Source organism: Macadamia integrifolia, chromosome 14 (genome assembly GCF_013358625.1).
Source record: "Macadamia integrifolia cultivar HAES 741 chromosome 14, SCU_Mint_v3, whole genome shotgun sequence".
Lineage (NCBI taxonomy): Eukaryota > Viridiplantae > Streptophyta > Magnoliopsida > Proteales > Proteaceae > Macadamia > Macadamia integrifolia.
Window position 1 is genome coordinate 19,752,074 of NC_056570.1, and position 11,024 is coordinate 19,763,097.

The following is an 11,024-nucleotide window of genomic DNA, read 5'->3' on the forward strand; positions in this document are numbered from 1 at the left end:
TTTTTTTAAATGCAGCCCAGGTGGAAAGGGAGGATTGAGGAGGGAGAGTGAGTGAGATAGAGGAAGGAAAGGCTTTGGGTAACAGAGGGTGAAGAAGAGAGGAGGAAACGGGTTGGGTTGGAATCTCGGTCTGGTCATGGTGCCGACGGCTAGGAGCGGTAGATCCGCTGCCCAGAAATCCCATGCTTTTTTCTTTTTTTTTTTTAAATGCAGCCCAGGTGGAAAGGGAGGATTGAGGAGGGAGAGTGAGTGAGATAGAGGAAGGAAAGGCTCTGGGTAACAGAGGGTGAGAAGAAGAAGACAGAGGGTGAAGAAGAAGAAGAAGAGTGAAGAAGAAGAGAGGAGGAAACGGGTTGGGTTGGAATCTCGGTCTGGTTCACAACAAAAAAACCCGGTTTTGGTAACCTCAACCAATCCTCTTAATCCTGACCGTTGGTGATGCACCATCCACGTGTCGCACTCTGCACCTAGCAAAACATGGAACAACAGACGATTAGCACAACAGAGGATTTTTATCCCCAAATAAACAAGTGTGGGTCCCATCTAGAATTCAGATGGTTCAAAATTCAGCAAGAATGTAGTATCTAACATTTACTTGTTGATCAAGAAACTTTCATGGTTTCAAGTGTATTTGAATTAGACTCACTAGAATGGCAAAAGTCACCTGATTGTTTTCAATTTTTATGGGAGAGTTTGGTTCCACACCCCCTACTGGCTCTATCGTGCACTTATTAACTGTTAAACCTAGGATCTAAAATATAGTGGCTATGTTCGGTTGGAAGGGATGTAAAGAAATGGGAAGTGAAAATTTGAAACTTAAAAAGAAAAGTTTTGTAATCATTATCCTACATGATTCTAGGAACCACTTAAATTTCTTACCATATTTAGTTTTAATGCATTTTACATGTAATGGTACGTTTAATAATGATTCGTGTTACTTCCCTTCCCTTGCAACCAAACGGAGCCGGTGGGTATATTTTTATCATCGTTTATCCATGGCTGAAATCTAAGGATGTAAATTGATTGAACTCTTGACCCAAAATTTTTTGTTTTTTGATTGGATTCAAATCGAATATAACATTTGGCAGCAAGATGCCTAAAAGCAATGCCTTGCACCCAAACACAAAAGGAGGGGCAAAATGATTGCCCTACCCTTCATTGAAAGAAAAAATCCCATCATTGTTGATGCTTCCACGTGTGCTCCTATTGGCCCCACACTGGTATGATTGATCTAACCAATTTTTTGAAGCTTGTGACTGGCCTCATTACATTATTAGTATTTACATCTGAATTGCTTTTTAACATATTCAGATAGTTTTCAAGTGTGTCAAAATTTGGCCGGCCCAGTAGGATTGACCTAAACCAACAGTTTGAAGCATGAGACTGGCAAAACATTGTACTAAATGTATCATACTCAAGCATCCGACTGATTGATAATTGGGAAGACCAATGCGAGGTAGTGGCCTAATGGTTGTCCTATCAAGGCTGACCAAATTCTATAACAACATGCTCATACTCTAATTAGCTTATTTAGCTCAATTATAACATGTTTAATGACTTTCACTAAGAGGAATAATTCTTCTAATTCTACAAAATTGTCTAGAATGTTATTTTCTTGACTATCATTCAAAAAAGTTTTGGATTCCCTAGTATTCCATCAACTAGTAATCCAAGATTCTAGACATTTATTAAATGGGAGAGAGATCCACCATGGTAAAAAATAAAAATAAATTATAGATGCAAGATATGGGAGGGGAGTTTCTTTTTTGGTATTTGAATTTGGAGTCGCATGAACCCACCTCATTTGTCAACTCTATTCAATCTGAATTTCTATCATTAGGCTCTATAACAGGTATTGAACCTTATGAATCCGATCTCCCCTCTTTTTTTTTTCTGTAATTAATTGATTAGTCCTTGGATCTAGAAATAATATATAAATAGAATATATAAAGATCTCTTTCTCAAATGAAGTATGCTTATGCATCTTTAATGACCGCTTATAAGACCAATTAGCCAATTAGCCCATTTACATCCTTATTATAGTCCAGTTATTACTGTTATTTTGAACCCAAATTTTGGATTGTAAGCCAACTGACTGAATGGAAATGTGTCTATTCCCTAGCTACGAAGCTTGAACACCTAAACTGGTAGAACACTATGCGGGGCCTTAAATTGATGGGGATTGATTATGCTTGACCAAAACCGATCTGGCCCGACCAGTTGTCACCCATAGTTTTGGGAAATCATTATTTTATCTTTTGAATATGGATTTTCTTAAACGGATATAAACACAAATTGAATATGGAATTTACATCCCTTTGAATTGGAGAGTGGTTTCGTGAGTCTAGAGAGACCAATGATGCAATCTCTCTATTGAGTAGCAGAAAACTAATGAAGATAAAAATCTGAGAAGACGAGAAGGTAAAGGAGGTTGAATCCACCGCCCCACTAGATGTTGAAGTGTCATATATAGAATTAATCAATGTCCTCACTAATTTTTTTTTTTAATATATATATATATATATATAATCGGGAATTACCACAAGTAAATAAGGAAAGCCGAAGATGATAGAAAATAAATAAGATGGTCAGATAGCCACACTTGCTCGGTCGTTGGTGGTTGCACTACCATCAATGAATGGCCAAAATAGGGCATGCTCATTATTCCATAGGGCACAACGATGACTTCCAGGTCAAAATGTAGGAAAAGTTTGACCATTTACGTTGTGGAATTACAATGATTCAAACCTTAATGAAAGTGATAATTTGAGGGATTTGATCCTTAGAAAACGACGAGATGGAAATAATGTAGTTTGATCCCTACATTGTGGGGTTATTATAAAAGGATACTCTGTTGTATTAGGGTTTAGCAGAAAGAGTAAAAATGAATAAATAATGAGATAAATAGAATAAAGGAATAGCAATATACCATTCATTTGACTCCTAAATTACTCCTTATCATTCATTTTTAATAGGTAAAAAGGGAAAGTAGATAATAACGAAGATATTCAAACTCAAGACCTCCTGGTGAGCATGGATTTCTTGAACACCATAGCCCACCAACTATGCTAAGAAATTATTGTTAATATTTTAAAATGTTACTGTAAATACTTGGGTAATGTATCAACTTCTCCAAAAGTAGAGCACGATTATAATCTATCTATTGATTCTCATACATAAAGAATTCTCGTAGATCAACTATACATCATTCCAATTTCTAGGCTGGATAAATACCTCAGTATACTTTTTGTTGGTGGCAAATCAGTAAAACTCATTACCAATCATCGACTCGACAAGTTAATAACTAACCCCAAAGTCGGAAAGCCAAATTTTTAAGATCAGTTAGGAAGCATATCATGATCTAATCTATATTATCAGCAATGCCAATATATTATGTCTTGGTTTTGGTTTTGCCTTCCAACATCAGTAAGTTTGGAGTTTGATTCAATTAGTAGAAAATTCTTTTGGTCCAATAGCAGATCCAAACGTGTGCCAACTATGAATTGAAATGCTATTTGTCACCAAAGAAAGGCATAGGCCTTGAAATTAAACTTTCATCCTTTATGAATCAGCTTTATAGGTTAAAAGGAGATGGAACTTACAATATGAAGAATTTGATGGAAAAGGAGAATGGGGAGAATTGGTATTAGGGAAGCATTCTGATATGAGCTTACTGAAATCGATTTGGATGAAGGTTAAACAAGATAATTTAGGCATCCTTCACTCTGGGAGAGGCAGCCCATATCCTCACCACAATAGCTCAATTTTTTAATGAGTCCACCCATTAGTGGGATGTGGACTTAATCTTCCATTGGTAGCCTCTAGATGTAGCTTCTCCTGCTCGTATCATATTTATTCTCATTCAGTTATTTCTTCTAAAGGTTAGATATGTATTGTTGAGAACAATCAATGGTGCATAAATTTGTGCACCTCTCAATTCGATTATAGAGTCTACAACCTCTGCAGCAAGTGGTGAAGTGCGGTGAACATTGGACTGTTGAAAGTATCTAAACACACACCCAAGGGGCTCCCAATCACTCGATGATCACTACATCGATACAATGACTACAGGCGATTTTCCACTGACCTGATATGTAAAAAAGATTTGGCACTACCCAATAGCCGTCAAGGTTCATACCTTCTTATAAAATCTATTTCATGCCTGCCTTCCAAGTCCATTAAAAGGATGGGAATTTTTTTTTCTTTTTTTCTGATATGGAACGCCCAGTGGGAGCCTAACAAGGGACCCACCGATAGAGGAGTGGAGGAAAAGACTCATAACGGACCAGAATAGGCCATGGGGCGCCAAGAGGGCAGGTGGTTAGCTGTCAGTGATCTCTAAGTATAACTGTTTTTCCCGCCTGGTCTAATTTAAAATTTGAAAATCCGATCTGGTATACCACAGATACTTGATATTGTGCGGATGGAGAGGATCAGGGCCGTCTATTTTGATGATATGCATTTGAATACTTGATGGCAGTGTTCTCTACTATTTTTTTACCGCGTGGTTTAATAAAATATTTTAATCAGTTGCTTGAAGCTCACGCAAGAACCTTTGCCCTTTATATACATGCACCGCCATTTGCTGTAGCACTCTACTTTTCAGTTTCCATTTTCGAGTTTCAATTCCTTTCAGAGGAGAAGAGACTCCAAAACAAGGAAACACGGAAGGCTCTCAACTTATTAGGGTTTCTGCGATTGTGAATTTGTGATCGCCTTTCTTTGCTCGTGTGCGAGAAGAAGATCGACTCGATCCATCGTTGTTAAGCGGAGATTACTTTGGTTTTCGATCGACACAGGTTTGGTAACTTTTCATCTCAAGCTGCATCTTCTATTTTCGACTTTCTCTAGAGGAATCATCATCTGCTAATCTAAGGGAAAACGAAGAAATCTGTCAATGACTTGCTTGATGATCCGATTCATAGACTTTGTTTCCATACTTTATAGTTCATGGAAAATACGCTTTTGTTATCGTGCCTCTTTAGATTTCCGAGAACTGGAATGGGTTGTCGGTGCCGATCTTTGTTCTGCGTTTTCTCAGGGATTTTAGGGCTTTCCCTTCGGCTACTTATACTTGGATTGTAGACGAAGGATATCTTATGTTGTTTTCTACTATTGGACTGAAGGCGCAGATATAAAGTTCTGGTTTAATGGAGATTGCTTTTCTCTGAAGTTAGTGTTTTTGTTTATTTGTTTTCTAGTCGTGATGACTATTGCTGTCGAGTCTGCCGCAAGGGATGGAAATAAGCTCAGTGTGTTTAATCGCTTGGGGGCTACAGCTGCTAAACCCCTGAAAGTCTGTCGCTATTGGAGGTCTGGGAGATGCAACAGGAATCCCTGCCCCTTCCTTCACAGAGAATTGCCACCACCGCCCAGTATCAATGGAATGGCTTCTAATCGGCCACGGAAATCTGCCCCTTCCAACACCTGGGTCCGGAATCAAGGTGCTGGAGCGGCTAATGTTACTCACAAAACGGAGGACAAAAATAATGGTTCCGGATTGATTAGTGTGTCTCGCAAAATGCAAGACAAAGTCTGCCCTAAGGTTCCACTCAAAACGCAAAACAACAATCATGGTACCGGATTGGATAGTGTGCCTCATAAAATGCAAGCCAAAGATTGCCATAATGTTCCTTGCAAAACGCAAAACACAAATCATGGTGCCGGATTGGATAGTGTTCCTGGCAAAACGCAAGACAAAGTTTGCCGTTATTGGCTAGCTGGAAACTGTAGTAATGGAGACAAGTGCAAATATCTACATTCTTGGTTTCTTAGCGATAGCTTTACATTATTGAAGAAGCTTGAAGGACACCAAAAGGTGCGTCTCTTGATCAAAGTTTGTTTTGTCTTAATTTTTAGGACTAAGCTTTCCCTTACCCATGGAGAAGGAAGAATTTATATATTCGTTTCTCAATATGAAATTTCTTTTTTATTGCATTAATTTGTCAGTTGTTGCACTAATCCAGTGAAGCCTGTTGAACAGGGTATTAACGGTGTTGCTCTTCCATCTGGTTCTGATAAGCTTTACTCTGGGAGCGAAGATCAATCTGTACGGTTTTGGGACTGTCACACTGGGCAGGTGATTATAATCACCCAATTTTTTTGTTCTATTTGTTTTTAGCTTATTCATTAGTCCCTCTATCCTACTATCTTTCTATCTATCCAATTCTGTTAATCTATCTATCAATCTTAATCTAACCTCATTATCTCTTTCAATCTCTCTTATATGACATTGCAAGACATTGTTTTGTTCAGTGTGCTGCTGTGGTCATTTTGGGTGGTGAAATTGGATGCATGATAAGTGAAGGGCCGTGGTTTTTTGTTGGCATTCCCAACTCTGTTAAGGTGATCTGATTTTCATGAAGTGGGTTTTCCCCCACATCTTTCTTTTTTTATCATTTTGAAGTTTTGATAGAAATTTAGATATTCATTTTTTAATTACCACTTTTAGCTTAAGTAGCTTGATTTGAGATATACCTTCTTTCTTTCTTAAGTTATGGCTTGTAATGATAATATTGCAGTGTGGAACATCCAAACTGCCTCTGAATTTAGTCTCAGTGGACCTGTTGGACAAGTGCATTCCCTTGCTGAGGGAAATGGGATACTTTTTGCTGGAACTCAGGTAATTCTTTGGGCACAAAAAACTTGTGCTTTTATCGAGTTTCAAGTTGTTGGGACACGAATAAACAATGACATGCAACCCCCCCCCCCCCCGGCCTTTGATTGATGTCTATGGAGACTTAAAATCATTAAGCAAAATTTTCCTCAATATGGTTTTTACTCTGACCAATATTAACTCTTCCATTTATTTGCATCAGGATGGTAAAATATTGGCATGGAAAATTGATGCTGCAAGCAACTGCTTTCAACCGATTGCATTACTTGAGGGTCACAGTCATGCAGTTGTTTCGTTAGTTGTTGGAGCTGGTAGGCTGCACTCTGGAGCTGGTAGGCTGTACTCTGGCTCAATGGACCATACGATAAGGGTAAGTTAGTGTGGCAACAATCACTTTTCTACCCCAAAAGGATGCAAAATATTGCAAATGTATGATAGTTTATTCAGTGTCATGACTTTTTCCCAAGTCTGTTGTCATGTTATACAGAATTTTTATTGTGAGGTATTAATGTACTGTTGTGTCTGATCTCTTAACTTTCTAATTTATGCCTAGTTCTTATAGGTAATAACAACTCATCCTGGCAATATCAGGGAAACCATAGTTTTTATGTCCTAATATACATTGATATTTCAAATTATAGTTTTTTCCCCCTTGAATTACATGTTTTAGCTTTTGCATTAGACATCTTGCTTATCATGTTAACCAACCTAGAATCCTGAACACATATTGTTTCTCTTTATTTGCTTACAATATTTCTACATAGACACGTTAAAACTCATCTTTTGGTGTAAACGGTTGAACTTATTTTCAGGTGTGGGACCTAGAAACTTTACAATGTACCCATACTCTGAGAGGCCATACTTCAGCTGTGATGTCTGTTCTTTGTTGGGACAATTATCTATTATCATGTTCCCTTGACAAAACAATAAAGGTTTGTTATGTTCTGGATTTTTCTAATTACCTATTGGCAGTTCTTTCATTTCAATGAAAAGCTATTTATGGTTATACATGCATCTGAGCTATTAGCTGTGTCTTCCATGTTTATGCAGGCGTGGGCTGCTACAGAAAGTGGTGACATTGAAGTAGTTCATACACACAATGAAGAAAATGTATGCCATTTTGTGGAACTTTTCTTTTTTAGCTTACTCTTACATTTTCTCTTTTCTTGGCTCTGATTACTCTTATGTTGAGATCCACTTAAATTTGGTTGCCTTTTATTTTTCTGAAAAGTAGGTCTCATTAGGATGTAACATGTCTCCATGTTTGTGTGGAGTTTTCCCGTAGACATGGACATTGGATCACCATATAATTTGAAAGGCTCACAGACATATCCTTTGGGGGGGGGGTTTCTTTGGAACTTCTTGGTCTCATCAGAATTGTCAGTTGCCAAGTTTTTGGCGTTGGGTGTAAATGTTTATTTCTGGACATATTTCTGAACTTAGATAACATATAAAGAAATTGCTCATGCTGAAATTTCTTGAAAAGGCTTACATTGTAAGTAGGTTCACCATATCTTCTTTCTGATCGTTTAAGAAGTTTGTACGCTATTGAAGTTGGGTTCCTAAGCATAGTGGCCTTAAATGGTTTGATATGATATGGGTAGATTTATATTCAACCTGTTGATATAACCACTTGATATCTGAATAATGGATGTGGGTAATTGATTGCTGATTCACATTTTTTCATTTTCTCAGTTCATTCAGAATGTTTATTGACTTGATTTTCTTTTTCATTAAAGGGTGTGCTCACCCTTTGTGGAATGCATGATGGACAAGAGAAACCTGTCCTGATGTGTTCGTGTGACGATAATACTGTGCACATTTATGACCTCCCTTCGTGAGTGTTCAAGCCTTATCATCTCTTCTTTTGTTTGAATATGAATTTGCTTTATGATTTCCTCCCCTCCCCTCGTTTTCCATCAGTAAATTATAGTAGTCATTTTTGCCTTCAAACTACTGTTAACTCTTTTTTGTTTCATGTGTTTTAGATTCAATGAGAGGGGGATAATATTCTCGAAAGAGGAAGTTCGGGTAATACAAATAGCTCCAGAGGGGCTTGGGCTTTTCTTTACTGGTGATGGAACTGGCGAACTCAGAGTGTGGAAATGGGTTGACTTGCCACTGAACCAACAAACGGAGTAACCACACTGTTGGAATCAATGGTAGCACGGTATTGATTGGGATGCAACAGAGAGACCTTGGTTTTCTGTTGAATTTTTTTCTCCTTTGATTTGGTTATTTCTCTGCTGATAGTCATGCCGAAGGTGGAGAAGTGATTCAAGTTTTTGTTTTGTAACTCCTTCCAGGAATGCCTGGATGTTAATTCTGTAATCTATCAACAGTAGCATTATTTTTTAGAGTCTACTGTAATTTTTTTGGACAATCATTTTTGTCATGCATAATGCCTTCCCAATTGGAAGAATGGTTGTGCCTCTGAGATTAACCCAATCTCAAATGTAAATTCATTCAAGCAAAGCTCTGTACTTTTTTTCTTTACTTCATTGTTTCTCATTTTTGTTACCTATTGTATATTTTTGTGGTCAGTGTACAGTTTGTGAGAACTTCAGTAAATAAAGTGAATCAGATTGTTGACCTTTTTTTTTTTTTATTTGTGCATGGAATATTTTCATCCTTTGAAGATGTGACTTATCAATTCATATCTTCCAGTCATTTGAATGGATTATAGATTTTGTAGCTGTAGACTTTTTTTATTTTTGGGTGCATGAATGTTAGGACTGTCCAGATATGACTATGTCACTCTCCACCTCTCTCTGCCCTTACTGGAATCCATTCACAATGGCCTTAGGATAACTGGCACATTCAATCACTTAAATGCATTTTGTAACGGTAACTAAATGGCCTTAGAATTTATCTAAATTGTTCTCCATCCTCTTCCAAATAAAAAAGTGTGGGTCCCATCTAGAAATCAGATGGTTCAAATTTTGGCAAGCATGTAGGTTCTAACATGTTCTATTGATCAAGAAACTTTCATATGTGGTTTCAGTTGTATTCGAATAACACTCACTAAATTTGCAAAATTTACCATTCTTATCAACTTCTGTGGGGAGTTTGGTTCTAACACCCATTGTGCCCAAAACCACCGCTTCCAACATGGACTTACCATATTAAAGAAGCCTGTAAAAGCAGGGTGGTCTACAGCCAGTTGAAAGGTAAAAATCTTGATCTTGTTGATGCTTTCAGGTGTGTTTCCATTGGCTCCGTTCTGATAGGACTGACCTAAGTCAATCGTTTGAAGCTTGAGACTGGCTCCATTTCGTTATTAGTGTTGGCATTTGAATTGCTTTCGAATAGATTTGGATAGTATTCAGGATTGTCAACATTTGGCCCATACCTGTAGGACAAACCTAAACCAACTGTTTGAAGCTCGAGACCGACTCAACCGTTTACTTTGTGTTGGGATTGAGCATCAATCGATTAATAATTGGGCGATCCAACACAAGGTAGTGGCTTAGTGGCAGCCCAATAAAGACTGACCAAATTTTGTGATCAACCGTTCATACTCTAATTAGCTTATTTAAGCTTTTTTAACCAGAATATGACCCGTTTTATATCTACTTGTGGCATATTTAAAGACTCCTTATAAGACCAATTAGTCAACTAGTCCATTTAAATCCCGATTACAGCCTGCTTATATCTTTCTTACTTGTGTTTGATTTTGGATTGGAAACCACCAACCGAAAGAAAACGTGGCCATTCTATAGCCTTGAACATCTAAACTGGTGGGAAATTGTGCAGAACCTTAAATTGGTGGGGATTGATTATGCTTGACCAAACCGTCCGGGCCTAACCAATTGTCACCCCTAGTTTTGGGAAGGCAATTTTCGATTTCTCAAATATTGGAGAGTGGTTTTATAGAGAGCGGATCAGGTTCACGTACGAGAATGTTCCTAATTCGTGGATTTGGAATCAATTAGCTCTCTCTTCATGTAATATTCTTAATCCATGGACCAAAAAAGTACGAGAACATTCTCGTACGTTAACCTGATCCGTTCACAGTTTTATAAGTCTAAAGGAGGGCGGTGATGTAGTCTCACTATTTGTGTTGAGTAAAAAAGAATTAAAGGAGATAAAATTTTGAAAAGAGGAGAAGATGAAAGGCTGAATCCACTATCCCACTAGGGTTGATATTGAAGTGTTATATGTGAAATTACATTGATGTCGTCATTATTTTCTTATATATAACCGGGATAATGAAAGCCGAAAATGATAGAAAATAAACAAGACTTATTTTCTAGAAGTATCATAAGTCTTCCTAAGGGTGGGCCTCTGAGATTTATAGGGTTTTCTAGGACTTTTCAAGTAGTCTGGGATTTCCTCATGGCTTTGCCACATCAAAAGAGGTTTTTTAAATAAGGGGGAGGTGTTTATTTATTTAAATTTTCAGATA

General features: G+C 37.6%; 1 protein-coding gene across 1 annotated transcript; it reads left to right on the forward strand.

The window, feature by feature from the left end:
* Positions 1–4,578: 4,578 nt before the first annotated feature.
* LOC122061438 (zinc finger CCCH domain-containing protein 17-like) lies at positions 4,579–9,208 on the forward strand. The gene is given in 9 exon segments (XM_042624692.1): positions 4,579–5,818; positions 5,984–6,079; positions 6,256–6,364; positions 6,522–6,622; positions 6,819–6,986; positions 7,429–7,548; positions 7,667–7,726; positions 8,356–8,453; positions 8,605–9,208. Coding segments are annotated over 9 exon segments (1,518 nt in total). The 5' UTR covers positions 4,579–5,206; the 3' UTR covers positions 8,759–9,208.
* The last annotated feature ends 1,816 nt before the right edge of the window (positions 9,209–11,024 follow it).